The sequence below is a fragment of the Pristiophorus japonicus genome, chromosome 15 (genome assembly GCF_044704955.1).
Source record: "Pristiophorus japonicus isolate sPriJap1 chromosome 15, sPriJap1.hap1, whole genome shotgun sequence".
Lineage (NCBI taxonomy): Eukaryota > Metazoa > Chordata > Chondrichthyes > Pristiophoridae > Pristiophorus > Pristiophorus japonicus.
The window spans coordinates 50115460-50131196 of NC_091991.1; the positions used below are offsets into that span (position 1 = coordinate 50115460).

The 15737-nt window shown below is 42.4% G+C and overlaps 1 protein-coding gene across 4 annotated transcripts in view; it reads right to left on the reverse strand.

Moving 5' to 3' along the window:
- borcs5 (BLOC-1 related complex subunit 5) overlaps window positions 1–15737 on the reverse strand; it is a 164844-nt gene that overhangs the window by 71741 nt on the left and 77366 nt on the right. For all 4 annotated transcript variants that reach the window (XM_070900414.1, XM_070900413.1, XM_070900412.1 and 1 more), the window contains one exon: window positions 11826–11983. In XM_070900414.1, the coding sequence (XP_070756515.1) occupies window positions 11826–11983 (158 nt within the window). The remainder of the gene's footprint in view (window positions 1–11825; window positions 11984–15737) is intronic.

A 15737-nucleotide genomic window follows, 5' to 3' on the forward strand; every position in this document is an offset into this window, starting at 1 on the left:
AGGGAGGGAGGGGAGGAGGGGTGAGAAGGGAGGAAGGGGAGGGGGGGGTGAGAAGGGAGGGGGGTGAGAAGGGAGGGAGGGTGAGAAAGGAGGGAGGGGAGGGGGTGAGAAAGGAGGGAGGGGGGTGAGAAAGGAGGGAGGGGAGGGGGGTGAGAAAGGAGGGGGGTGAGAAAGGAGGGAGGGGAGGGGGGTGAGAAAGGAGGGGGGTGAGAAAGGAGGGAGGGGAGGGGGGGGGTGAGAAAGGAGGGAGGGGAGGGGGGGGTGAGAAAGGAGGAGGGGAGGGGGGGTGAGAAAGGAGGGAAGAGGGGGGGTGAGAAAGGAGGGATGGGGGGGGTGAGAAAGGAGGGGGGAGGGGGGGAGAGAAGGGAGGGGAGGGGGGAGAGAAGGGAGGGAGGGGAAGGGAGGAGAGGGGGAAGGGAGGAGAGAAGGAAGGGAGGGAGGGAGGGGGGGTGAGAGAAGGGGGGGGCTGAGAGAAGAGGGGGGTGAGAGAAGGGGGGGGTGAGAGAAGGGGGGGGTGAGAGAAGGGGGGGGTGAGAGAAGGGGGGGGGTGAGAGAAGGGGGGGGGTGAGAGAAGGGGGGGGGTGAGAGAAGGGGGGGGTGAGAGAAGGGGGGGGTGAGAGGGGGGGGTGAGAGAGGGGGGGGTGAGAAGGGAGGGGGGGTGAGAGAAGGGAAAGGGGGGTGAGAGAAGGGAGGGAGTGAGGGGAGGGGGAAGAGAAGGGAGGAAGCGAAGGGGGGAGAGAAGGGAGGAAGGGAAAGGGGGGAGAGAAGGGAGGGGAAGAAAGAGAGAGAGAGAGCGAGAGCGAGAGCAAAGAGGGAGGCTGAACGGGCCGGCCCGGCCGAGCCCAAGACTTCGAGCTTAGACTTACCGGATTGACAGGTAGGTGGCGTCGGGTCCGGGAGCGCGGATCGGGGGGAGCGCAGGTCGGGGCGGAGGGGTCGGTCGGTCGGGGGCGGGGGGGTGGGATCGGTCGGGAGCGAAGGTCGGTCGGGGAGCGGGGGGGAGGAGGGGTGGGGGGGGAGGTGGTGCGCGGTCCGGGGGGGGGGGTGGGAGCGGGAGTCAAGTCGGGTCGGGTCCGGAGGAAGCAGGAGCTGGGCGTGGGAGGAGCCTTATGCACGCAGCCCCAGTGAGGCCATTCGGCCAGGGCTAAGGGCTGCGTGCTTCGAGCCCCTCCCACACAGTTTAGGGCGCCTGAAGCTACTGCACATGCGCGCCCACTGTAGCGCGCATGTGCAGAGGTCCCGGCACTGTTTTCAGTGCAGGGACCTGGCTCCGCCCCCTACAGCTCGTGCTGCACCGCGCCGAGCTACAAACGACCTGCAGGGAGCCGGAGAATCTGGAAGTTTTTTAGGCGCACTTTGTGGCGCGAAAAACGGGCGTCCAGGTCGGGGCTGCGCCGTTCTAGGCGCGGCCCGAAACTTGGGCCCATATTATCTACTCTATCAAAACTTTTCATAATTTTAAAGACCTCAATTAGGTCACCTTCTTTATTCAAGCGAAAAGAGACCCAATCTGTTAATTCTATCCTGATATGTGTACCCTTGCTTTTCTGGTATCATCCTTGTAAATCTTCTCTGCACCCTCTCCAATGCCTCTATATCCTTTTTATAATATTGCATGCAGTACTCCAGGTGTAGTGTAACCAAGGTTCGATACAAGTTTAGCATAACTTCCCTACTTTTTCAATTCTATCCCTCTAGAAATAAACCCTAGTGCCTGGTTTGCTTTTTTTATGGCCTTGTTCACCTGTGTCGCTACTTTTAGTGATTTGTGTATTTGTACGCCGAGATCCCTTTGCTTCTTTACTCCACCCAGACTCGTACCCTCCAAGTAATAGGTGACCTCTCTACACTTCCTATCAAAATGTAATATCTTACATTTATCTGTGTTGAATTTAATTTGCCAATTATATGCCCATTTTGCAAGTTTATTAATGTCTTCCTGTAACTTGTTACAGTCCTCCTCAATATTAAATATCCCCCCCCCCCGCCAAATTGGTGTCATCCGCAAAGGTAGAAATTGTGTTTTTGATTCCAAAATCTAAATAGTTAATATAAATTGTGAGCAACAGTGGTCCCCGCACTTATCCTTGTGGAACACCACTACCCACCTTCTGACACTGTGAATAGCTACCCTTTACCCCACTCTCTGCTTTCCGTCTTGAAGCCAGCTAGCGATCCATTCTGCTACTTGTCCTCCAACTCCGCATTCTCTGACCTTATTCATTTGTCTATCATGTGGTACCTTATCGAAGGCCTTTTGAAAATCTAGATAAATTGCATCTACTACATTACCTTGTCTATTCTCTCTGTTACTCCTTCAAAAAATTCAATGAGGTTGGTCAAGCAAGATTTTCCCTTTTGAAATCCATGCTGACTATTCATTACATTTTTGGCTTCTAGATGTTCTATTTTCTCCTTTAGTAGGGATTCCATTATTTTTCCTACCACCGATGTTAAGCTGACTGGTCTATAGTTTCCTGGACATGTTCTATCTCCCTTTTTAAATATAGGTATTATGTTAGCTATCTGCCAGTACTCTGGCAATACATCTTTTTCTAATGAATTATTAAATATGTGTAGTAATGTCTTTGCTATCCCTAGATTCTTTTAAAATGCGCGGATGTAATCCATCCGGACAAGGGTTTATCCTCTTTTGAGTTTGATTAGTTTATTTAATATAAACTTCTCTTTTTATTTTAAGTGCAGTTATTTCATTACTAATCTCATGATCCAATGTCATGTCCACCTGTTCTATCTCCCTGGTAAATACTGAGGCAAAGTAATTATTTAATATTTCTGCCATCTCGATCACTGCCTGTGGTATTATCCTGTCCATCCCTTAGTGGCCCTACTCCCATCCCGACCTTCCTCTTTTATTGATGTGCCTGTAAAATATTTTACTATTTTGTTTTATGTTCATAGTTCCTCTTTGCCTTCTTAATTGTTTTTTTTTACTTCTTTCCTAATCTCTTCATATATTCCCTTACAATGCTCTCCCCTGCTGTCCATATACTTAATGTATGCCTCTTTCCTTATCCTCAATTTTTCCTTGTGGCTTTATTTATCTATGATGTCTCATTAGTGTTTAGCTTGCACACAGACTGCATAGTGTGTAAAACCGCAAATCTTTCTGTTAACTCTTGCAAGAGTTCTTAGCAACAATTGGGTTTAAATCTGGGTCAAGTAATTGGATTCATGAACTGTTAATGATAAAGTGCTGCATTAAATGCAAATGTTGTGAAGTGATATTAGAACAAAGGAAAAACAGATTATGTGGCATGGAAATTCAGTAGTAGTAAAGATAGACTTAGTTTATTAAAATTCTTATCTGACAAACTGGGAAGAAATGCTACTTTAATGATAGAAAAATGAATAGCAAAATCAACAAGAAAGGTTATATTACGACCCTAGACTGACTCCAAAATGTTATTTCATCTTTCTGTTTTAACAATTACAAAGTACAATTAGGTCTTGAATTTCATCCTTGTGTTGATTTTATATAAATGATTGCATTCCAGCCTATTGGGGCTGTTCAAACAGTTTTAACCAGCTCCATTGACAGACAGTAATCTTAGTTAATCTCAAGAAACAAGAAGGTGGTTTCATTGTTTTCCAACTGTCCAACTTTACTCGATACAACAGGGGAAGACAAACACAAGCATAGGGCCTGATACATATAATGTTTTTGAAGAGATTAATTGCACAAATTTCATTTACTTGCACATCTTAATTTTAAGCAGCTTCATGTTCTAGGAGGAACTATAAATAACTTCTTGCCCCAAAACTGCTAACTATGGATTTCCACTAGATTACAACATAATAAGAGATGCTGCCTCAAGGCTGTAAATAGAAGTGCTCTGAACCTCAGTCAGAAGCACTCAGAAACCCTGTTAGCTTTATTGACCTAACAGAAATCTTTCTGCATACCCTAATCCAAACAATCCTACCTCACCACTTACAGGACAATTCACTTTAAAGTCTATTTTAATCTGTAATATTTTATTGCCCAGGAAGACTATAGTGATCCAGTTAAATGAGCAAAATTACTGCAAAACAAACATGTAAAGATGATCAGGGCACTAAGGGCATTTTACAGCTAATAATTCAGTTCTCTGTTGTAAAAGTACTATTTGCTGATTAGAAACCAACAGGACAGATATTGTCTCTCCCTTTTGTGAGAAAGTGTTGATTAATTAATAAAGATCCATCACTATCACATACTGTGTTAGGTATAATTCTCTGAAGTGAAAGAGAGGCAAGGGAAAACAAAGCGAATAAGGACGAGGAGATAGGAGGTAAGCTAAGTGAGAGAGGAGAGAGGCAAAGGAAGTAGAGCAGTGGAAAAGCAAGCAATATGAAAAGTACCATTCAAATCACTTGTGACACATCTTTCATATTTTACAACAAATGAGATGGTTTGCATCAGCAGGTTATTGTGGCCACCCAACGTGCATTGTGCTAGATCATCTGTCCCAATGCTCCCTTTAGTGGGAGCAGCTCCACCTCAATTTTCAACATTTCTAGGTGTACTTTTAGATTTTATTTTAAACTTATAGTCCAATGATATAGTCAGGACTTTGACAACATGGCTATAAAAAAGGTAAATATTAGCGCATGGTAAATCATGGATTTAGGAAAACGCATCAGTTGATGCATCGTTAAAGCAAACTTGCATAACTCAAAGGAGAATAATATATTGGAAACAGCTAGAATTTGAAACATCTGCAAATATCTTTAGATATTGTGTAATGCTTGGCATGCAGCTTAGAATCACAACACAAACAAACATGTTGTATAGCTTCTTAGGTCATCACTGTTCTATCATCATTCAAAATGAAACTTAATTTCCCAACTGGCAAAAACAAGCTGAATCAACTTTGAGTTTACATATATTGGCAGACACAATTTTACCCTCTCTAGCTATTACCGGTAGAAGTAAATCTGTAAGAAAAGTCTCTCTCATGACACCATTGCTGACTTTGACGTCTGTTTTCAACACGATCTTTCAAATCAGAATGAAGAGAAAGCCTGGTCTTGAAATTTCTCTTCATCAATAGTTCAGCAGGAGGAACCCCAGTAAACGTATGAGGTCTTGACCTGTAACTGAGCAATATACATGACAACCCTCTCTGCAGTGAGCCCTGAGTTACACGTTTCATACTTAGCTTGATCGTTTGAATGGCACGCTCTGCTTGATCATTAGAAGCAGAGCTTGAATGGAGCTGATCTCACATGTCTGATGCCATTGAATTTCATGAACTCTTGGAAATCGAGACTTGTGAAGCAAGATCCGATCACAACAATGTCAGGCAAACCATGAGTAGCAAACATGACACGAAGGCTCTCAATTGTAGCTGTAGATGTGCTGAATGACATAATAACACACTCGATCCACTTAGAATATGCATCTACGACGACAAAAAACATCTTTCCTAGGAACGGGCCCGCAAAATCAATGTGGATCCTCGACCATGGTTTGGATGGCCACGACCAAAGACTCATTGGAGATTCCGCTGGTACTTTACTTAGCTGCATGCAAGTATTGCACTGATGCACACATGATTCCAGATCAGAGTCAATTCTAGGCCACCATACATGAGACCTAGCAAAGGACTTCATCATGACAATATGAGGATGAATGCTATGAAGTTCACGTACAAATTTTTCTCTACCTTTCTTTAGGCATGATTAACGATTACCCCACAGTAAACAGTCTCTGAATGGACAGCTCATCCTTGTGACGGTTGTAAGGTTTGGTCTCCTCACGCATCTCCATAGGTATGGCAGACCAATCACCACTGAGTACACACCGTTTCACAACCGATAAAATAGGGTCATGGCTGGTCCAGATCCTAACTTGTTGAGCAGTGACGGGTTCCTTCACTCTCAAAAGCATCCATTACTAACAGTAGATTTGCAGGTTGAGACGTCTCCATCTCAGTTGTGGGTAAGGGCAGACGACTCAGTGCATCGGCATAATTCTCAGTACCAGGTCTATGACAGATGATGTAAATCATAGGCAGACAATGTCAGCACCCACCTTTGAATGCAGGACGGTGCATTGGTATTAATATCTTTGTTTTCCATAAACAATGAAATGAGTGGCTTGTGATCCATTTCTAGTTCAAAACGAAGACCAAACAGGTACTGGTGCATTTTTTTTTACCCCATACACACAGGCCAAAGCTTCTTACTCTACCATACTTTAAGCTCTTTCCGCTTTAGACAGACTTCTCCAAGTATACACAACAGCCCGATTCATTTGCTTGTTGGAGTATGCAGCGAACCCCATATGATGAAGCATCACAGGCCAATAAAAGACGCTTACACGGATCATAATGAACAAGCAACTTGTTTGAACATAGCAGATTCTTGGCTTTCTCAAAGGCTCTATCTTGAGACGCACCCCAGAACTAGTTGTCGCCTTTTCTTAATAACACATGCAGTGGCTCTAGTAAAGTGATCAATCTGGGTAAGAAATTACCAAAGTAGTTGAGTAGCCCAAGGAACGAATGCAGCTCCGTCACATTCTGAGGCCTGGTGCCATTTTGATGGCCTCGGTTTTCAAATCAGTGGGCCTGATGCCATCAGCAGCAATCTTCCTCCCGAGGAATTCGACTTCAGGTGCCATGAATACATATTTCGAGCGTTTCAGCCCGAGTCCCACTTTGTCCAGACACTGTAGGACTTCAAGATTGTTCAGATGTTCAGCAGTGTCGCAACCTGTGACCTGTTCTAGGAACGGACTTCAGTAAACTCTCCGTATTCCTCTGAACTATGGCTGCAGCTGAACAAATCCCAAAAGGACACCTGTTGTAGACGAACAGTCCTTTATGGGTGTTGATGTAGGTGAGTTTCTTCGAAGTGTCGACAAGCTCCTGGATCATATAAGCTGACGTCAGATCCAGTTCCGTGAATGACTTTCCACCAGCTTGCATGGCAAACAGGTCATCAGCCCTCGGTAACGGATACTGATCCTGTTTCGAAAATCGGTTAATCGTAACTTTGTAGTTTCCACAAATCCTGACTGTGCCATCACTCTTCAGCACAGGAACAATGGGACTAGCCCACTCATTAAACTTGACCGGTGATATGATCCTTTCACGCTGGAGTCTGTCAAGCTCAATTTCAACCTTCTCCCTCATCATGTAAGGAACAGACCGAGCTTTGTGATAGACAGGCCTTGCATTGGAGCCCCGGTGAATCTGCACCTTGGCTCCCGTAAAATTACCAATGCCCGGTTCAAACAAAGAAGGAAACTTTTTCAATACAAAGTATCATCCACCATGGACAATATCTTGACATCATTCCAGTTCAGCTTGATTTTCTCAAACCAATTCCTGCTGAACAGCGTTGGACCATTACCTGGGACGGCGCATGATGGTAGCTTGTGAACCACATCGTCATGACACCTCGATTGCTGCACTGCCGAGCACCGGTATAAGTTCCTTAGTGTAAGTACGCAACCTGGCATGACTGGACTCAGCTTCAGTTTCGCAGCCTTAGTGTCCCACAGCTTGTCGAATGTCCTTTAGCTCATTATCGACTGGCTCGCACCAGTGTCCAGCTCCACTGATACGCCATTCAGCTTCACATTAATGACTATCGGCTGGCTCTTGCTCAGGGATGAATACAGTCCATTCACTTCCTCCTCGGGTTGCGTATCCGGACCATCACTGAACTGGTCCTCATCAATCACGTGGTGAGCCGCACCACGCTTGCTCCGTTGCGGACACGTCCTGTGAAGATGCCCCACTTTCGAACATCCATTACATGTGTATTGTCTAAACTGACACTGATGAGGCCGATGATTGCTCTCACAACTCCAACAGAGTGAAATCTGGTTCGAACCAGTTGCCGGGCTTTGAGCAGCGGCAGGTTTCGCATAAGCAGCTCTGCCTGAAAACGACGCCATCTTGTTTACAGTACTTGCCGTGGAACTCCGACTCATCGATGATATCTGCCTCAAATTATCATCCGTTGTCATGCATGTCTGGACAGTCGCGATGGCCTTTTTCAAATCCAGATGGTCTCTGCAACCAACAGCTTCCTAAGGATCACATCATGGCTGATGCCTATTATGAAGACATCACGCAACATGTCTTCCAGCATATTCCCAAACTTGCACGGCTCAGCAAGACGTTGCTGGTCGGCGACAAATCCCAACATGATCTGGCCCTCAGCACGAACATGCGTGTAGAAACGGTAGCATGATATGATGATCCCCTCTTGTGGCTTCAGATGGTTACCCACCAACGTACACAATTCCTCGTACCCTTTTTCTGCCGGACGTTCAGGCGAGAGAAGGTTCTTCATGAGGCCATAAATTTTCAGACCACAAACGGTGAGGAGAACTGCCCTGCGCTTAACTGCGTAGGCCTCTGCCTCCATGATGTTGGCCACAAAATACTGATCCAGGTGGTCGACAAAATCCGCCCAATCCTCGCCCTCCAGGAATCTCTCCAGGATTACAACTGTGCCCATTGTGCATGCGAAGGTTCTTAAATTACCTCATCACCAATTGTAATGACTCAAGAGTCTGGTTACTGTAAACTCACTCAGGTGCAACCTGATCAATCTTTATTCCAGTGCAAGAGTGCCTGCGTGACAAAGACACCCAGCTTATATGCAGGTGACCAAGTACACATGCCACATGCGTACAGCCCGATGACCTCCGACCGCGGCGCCCTCTGGTGTCTGGTGACCCCCAAGCATTAATACATAACAGAAACAGTTTCTCCTTATTTACTCTATCAAAACTCATGATTTTGAACCCTTCTATCAAATCTCACCGTAACCTACTCTGCTCTAAAAAGAGAACATACCCAATTTCTCTAGTCCACGTAACTGAAGTCTTTCATCCCTGGTACCATTTCAGTAGATGATCTCTGCACTCTCTCCAAGGTCTTGACATCCTTCTTAAAGTGGGGCATCCAGAATTAGCTACAAAACTCTGGCTGGGGCCTAACCTACAAAGGTTTTGCATAACTTCCTTGCTTTTGTACTCTATGTATTTATAAGCCAAGGATCCCATATGCCTTTTTAACAGTCTTCTCAACTTGTCCTGTCACCTTCAAAGATGTGTACACATACACCCCCAGGTCTCTCTGTTCCTACACCCCCTTTAAAATTGTACCATTGATGCCTCTCCTCAGTCTTGCTACTAAAATGAAACACTTCACAGTTCTCTGACTTAAATTTCATCTTCCATGTGTCTGCCCATTTTACCAAACTGTGTCCTCCTGAAGTTTTACAATCTTCCTCACTGTTTACTAAATTTGAGTTTTGTGTCATCTTCAAACTTTGAAATTATGCCTATATACTTATGTCCAGGTCATTAATGTATAATCAAAGATAGCAGTGGTCCCAACACCAAACCCTGGAGACACAACAGCACACTTCCCTCCAGTCTGAAAAACAACCTTTCACCATTATTTTGTTTTCTGTCCCATAGCCAATTTCATATCCACACAGCAACTGCCCCTTAAATATATTGGTCTTCAATTTTGCTAACAAGTCTATCACGTGGTACTTATCAAATGCCTTTTGAAAGTCCATATACACAACCTCAACTGCATTACTCACATCAAACCTCTCCGTTACTTCAAAGAATTCAATCAAGTTAGTCATACATGACTTGCCTTTAACAAATCCATGCTGGCTTTCATCTATTAATTCATGTTTTTCCAAGTGCAAATTAATTTTGTCCCAGATTATGGTTTCTAAATGTATCCACACCACCAATGTTAGGCTGACTGGCCTGTAGTTGCCGGGTTTATTTCTCTCCCTTTTTTTTTTTGAACGGGGATGTAACATTTTCAATTCTCCAGTCCTCTGGCACCACTCCCATATCTAAGTAAGATTGGAAGATTGTGGCCAGAGCCTCTGCAATTTCCACCCTTACGTCCGTCCCTCAGGAAGCAAGGATGCATAGATGCATACCATCCGGGTAACTTTTCTACTTTGAGCGCTGCTAACCTTTTAAATACCTCCTCTTTATCTATTTTTATCCTACTTAATTTATATACTACCTCCTCCTTTCCTACTACATTGGCAGAATCCTCTACTGAAGACAGATGCAAAGTACTCATGTAGTACCTCAGCCATGGCCTCCTTTTTAGTTCCTAATCTACTCTACTTCTGACTACCCTTTTACTATTTATATGTTTATAAAAGACTTTTGGGTTCCCTTTTATGTTAGCTGGCAATCTATTTTCATACACTCTCTCTGACCCTCTTATTCCTTTTTCAGTTCTCCTCTGTACTTTTTGTATTCAGCTTGGTTCTCCACTGAATTATGAACCTGATATTTATCATAACTCCCCTTTCTTTAATTTTTGCTTCTGTCTCTCCACTTTTTTTTTTGTCTCTCCTCCATTGTTGTTTTGCCCTCACTTTGCTCCTTTACTTCCTTTAGTTTTTACTTCATCTTTCTGTCCTCTTCCTGACCTCTTCCCTTTACCTTTTCAACAACTTTTATTCACTCTGCTTCTTGTAGCCTCGGAGCTGCCACACGAGGAGCAGCTGAAAGATGAGAGAGCTGAACTTTTGAAAAGAATGCGGAGCAGGACTCTTAAAAGGGAACAGAGAATTGGAGAGAAGTACGTCCAAAAGGGAACAGAGAGGGCAGAGCTGGACTTTCAAAAGGGAACAAAGAACAGGTGGCTGGACTTTAGAAGGAGCAGCAAATTGACAAGTCAGCTCCCGCTAAATGTTGGTCAGGGCTGTCCCAGGAGGTTCTGGGCCAGTACACACACTCCTAGTTTACAAAGAATATTAGGGCACTGTCCTTTAACCTCATGGATCTGGGTCAATTCTGATCCAGAATTATGGGTTAAAGCATCTCAAATGGTTGTTAAAGCATCTCAAATGTCATCTGTGGCTCAGTGGGTAGCACTCACGCCGCTGAGTCAGAAGGTTGTCAGACGAAGTTTCACTCCAAGGATTTGAGCACAAAAAATCTAGGCTGACACTCCAGTGCAGTGCTGAGAGAGTGCTGCATTGTTGGAGATGCTGTCATTCGGATGAGAGGTTAAACCAAGGCCCTGTCTGCTCTGTCAAGTGGACATAAAAGATCCCATGCCACTATTTTGAAGAAGAGCAGGGGAGTTATCCCCGGTGTCCTGACCAATATTTATCCCTCAATCAACGTAACAAAAACAGATTATCTGGTCATTATCACATTGATGTAAAGCATTTTGAGACATCCGGTGGTCGTGAAAGGCGCTATATAAATTCAAGTCTTTCTTTCTTAAGGTCCCTAGTTAAATTAACTGGACTAGCTATGTCAAAGAGCTATCTATACCTGGAAATTGACCTGCAGAAAGACTATACTGTTTGCTAGTATGAAACATGCCAGACTAATACAGTAGGAGTTGTATTACTGAGATTTGGGTCAGAGCATATTACTAGGGCACAACCGGAGATAACTTTGGATCAGACTTGCCTTATATCTGAATTAGCAATGCTTAATAACTTGTTTCAAAAAGTAGAAAAGTAATCAATACAATATATTTTGTAGAATAAGTATACTATTTCTGATATTTGTTACTTCTTTCAATCTCAATTTTAACTATTTGTTGTTTGTGTCAAATATTCCAGGTACAACAGTCATACTTGTATCAAAACTTAGAAACTAACAAAAAACACAGAAATTTACTGAAGGCTTGCCAAAATCCAAGTCAGCTCATAGGAAACAACAGTGAAAATCATTCTGTCCTGGCATTTACGATAAGACCATAGGAAGCTACCTCAGAGCTAATTACAGATGAACCACAGTTTTACAGATGCTCATTTGCTCATTCTCATTCCTCCCTCCATCTTACCTCTTTGATTCGCTTAACAAGAGCATTTTGATCAAAAGCCACTGCCTCTGCGCACTGATGCAGATGATCCTGGTAGCGTAAACAGAGCTTTAGTACTTGCTGCGAGTCTAGCTTCTCCAATTTATTGCTGCTGGTTGTAGTCTGACTGCTTAACAGTCCTGTGAAACACAAGAATAAAATTAGATTATATACATAACTTAAAACCACATCAGCCGATTGGCGGAGTGGGGGTCTGGATGTTAGTTTAATTATTTTACAATTCATTGAAGTTATTTCCATAAGGTTAACCATTAAAATACACAATCATATATAAAAAAAGGAAAAACACAACATAAATTGGAAGTATTAAAATATACAAAAAAAAACTATCTCTGTGATCACTATTGGGTAAAGTCACTACCTGCAGCACAACGCATGCAGAACGTCCTAGGTCCCATTCTTGGCCTGTTTCATAGTTGATCACAGTCCAGATAACAGGTGCCAGCATTAGCAGCACCCCTGGGCTTGGGAGGTGAAAAGGCCAGCTGCAATACCATGGGTAACAGTCTTCGATAAAGGAACAGAAAAAGGACTTTTATCCTATTCCATAGTATCATTTTAAAGTAATGGAGTTCTAACTATGGGTTATGTTTTTTCCTGAGGAAATTTGAAGCAGCAGTGGACATTCTTAAGCTTTGTGCGGGAATGTTTTTTTATTAAGAGTTACTTTTTAAAGAGGAACTCGTTTTTCGTTCTAAATGTGGTATTGTAATTAATGAAAAGATCATGGCATTATAATCAGCAGAGTTGATCTTTTGAGAGCTCAGCTATATCCACTGCACAACCAGTGTTACTAATCCTCCACTTTTTAAAATATTGGAATTAAATTATTTGCCTTAACGCCGTACTGCATACAAGTGCTGCAATAAATGCCTCACAGGAAACAAATACATATATTTCAATAAAATAACGAAACCACACATATATGCACATTGACATTTGTGAATATAGACTATAAAATGTAGAGCAATTTTATCATTTTCTTTTCAACATATTGTACAAAGCACTTCAAAGTTTAAAAAATATATATTTCCAAACTGAATGCATACTGCGGGCTTTCTGTATTGGGTAATTCCATAGGCATTATGTCTGTAGAATGATTTTCAATGCAGCATTTCATAATTTTCACATAAACCACTCTCAAACATCTGCAATGCAACAGCTGTTGATTAGTTACTTCACACTACACAGTAGATTACAAATAGGGATTCATCAGCAGTGTTATATATTTCTGAATTAGCAACTGTATATTTCACATTCTTTCACAAGTTCTGGAATGCTGAATGGAGCCTCGGATGATATTTCCTAAGTGTGTAGTCCTTTTGTTTTTCACTGGCATGAAACGCATTCGCTTCAGAGGGGCCGTAAGATACAGTAATACAAAAATATTTGAAAATTACTGGGAATTATAAAATATCCTAAACATATGCCGAATAATAGTTTTCACTGAAATACTGAACGTTGCTTTGAAATGTTGAAAGTGTAGCTAAAGCCCTGTTCATTCTCGGTAATGAAAGATGGCGTTGCCACAAAATATTGAATGAAAGCCTGTAAAAGTTTGTAATTAATCAGTGTGACAGCATCATTTTTTCCAGTTAGCTATTTGGAATAAGTATACAGAGGGCATTAAAAAGCAAAAGGAAAAAAAGGAACTTGACTCTCTTCTCTTCCCCCTTCCCACAAAGCAAACACATTCTTGCAGATCTTCATTACCCAGTGTTCCCACCAATTGCCACTTGCATCAGTGAACCATTCTTATGGTATCAATGAAATTTTCAGTATTCATATCACTGTAGAAACTAGTCAGTGGTATCTTGTACTTTGTTTACAAAAACTTGAGTACAAACACAAGCTTCGAGTACAGTACAGCAGGTGCTTTAGAGACTGAGTGATAGAATGGGACACAATGGCTAGCTTTCTGCATCACAGCACAAACAGGTATGCTTGACTGGACATTTTGATCTGTTCTGTCCTACATTGAAATCATCTTAACCAAACATTGCATCACTGCGAGAATACAATCCCTGGAGAACTGTCCCTCTGACAATGGTTTTGTTGCCAAGTCCAAACCAATGATGAAATAAACTGATCATATATCTAATTTTCAATTATCATAAACTAATCGATACCGCTACAGATTAGGGTGTGCCATTTTTTGAGTTGCTGCAGAGACTGATGTATCACAATTTAACTATCAATTCTGCATTTCATCACCCCCAAGTCACTAACTAATGCTGGGTACAGTTTAACAGGTATAGTACCTCACTCTAGTGATTCTTCCCCATGTCTGCCCTGGACAGCACGTGGTGGCAAGTTATGTGTTCATAGAGGACATCAAAGCTAAGCTGATTCTGTCATCACTGGACGTCCACACATTCCAGGAGCCATCATCGGACAGAAATTAGAAGCTCAAACCCAGGCTAATTTTTAAGCCTTCTGATCCCCAAGGACTTTGAAACCAATTGTTCTGCCTCAAATGCAGACTTGGCTAATAGGCAGGACCTACTGGTCAATTTCTCTTAGTACTACACAGGAATGGTATCTTTACCTACTATGAGAACCATTGCTGTACCAATTAAGCCATTTTTTTTGTCCCATATATTATGGAGTAAATAGTAGTAACAATTAAATTATCAAGAATCTTCACATATCTCTCAAACTTTCTTTCCAGTTTTTGCTCACCTATTCACAAAGCCTTTGATAGTGATTGGTAATTTGTATACTTCTCTACTAACCAATGCACTTCCATCCCATTCCTCGCTCCATGTTAGGCACAGATACTTGGGGAATTTAGTGAATAGCTTATTCAGCCCATGTAAAGGTCGCTCACTCAAAAAAAAAATCAAGTGTGTTAACTGACCTCGACAACAGGGACCACAGGCTTTATTTATTGGAGGATTGCAAAAACACAGATTACAGAATCACTGAAAAATAATAGAGTAAAGGGATTTGCTCAACCAGCAATGATGAAATTAATTTCTTGCTGCAACTTAATGCAGGAGGGAGGTTATATCATAAAAGCCATTTGTGCCACATTCCAAACTATTTCAACAGGGGCTTTAATTCTAGCAATCCTCCCTACAATACATACAGACAGAACATTAAATAAACGATTTTTAAAAAAATCACCCCAATTTAGTCTTTATGTTAATATTATGGTCATTATTCCTCTGAATTATTTTCTGTTGTCTCTTCTAATCTCAAGTAGTCCATCCTGCATACTCTTCCCTGCATCTGTGTTGAAATCAAGACTCATTGCTCCATCTCCTACTCAAATTCCTAATTTTTCTCCTCCAAGACCTCAAAACTGTGGAACTTCTTACCTTTTTCAGTCTTCCTGTTCCTCTCCAAACTATAGGGTTTTACAACCCAAGTTTGACATCACCTAATCACTACTTCTTGATTCATCATGTCTTCTCTCCTCATTATGTCAACTTGGCTCTGTTGGTTGTGGGTTCAAGCCCCACTGTCGATTTATGCACATAATCTCGACTGACACTAAATCAGCAGAGATTACAATATAGTACTTTACTTTCACAAGTACATTAACCTGTTAAGTTCAACATACTAAATCATAACACGAGTCCTTTATGAGCTCTAAGCACCATGGAATTCCAGCTCGTTATTGTGGCGTGGAGCTAACGATTGAATCACATGAACTAAAGCACTAGCAAAAATTGGTCATTTCTAATCCTAGCCTCAGCTGCCTCTGGGCACAGAGGTGTCAATCAAATCAAATTTAAAGACCCAAGGCATACTATTCAGAGGTTTGATTCAAGCAATTCTCACACTTCCAAGACAAAAAAATTGCCACAACAACAAGTCTTGCTAACAGGACACCAATCTCTTAAGATGAAATAATTTGGCCTGGTT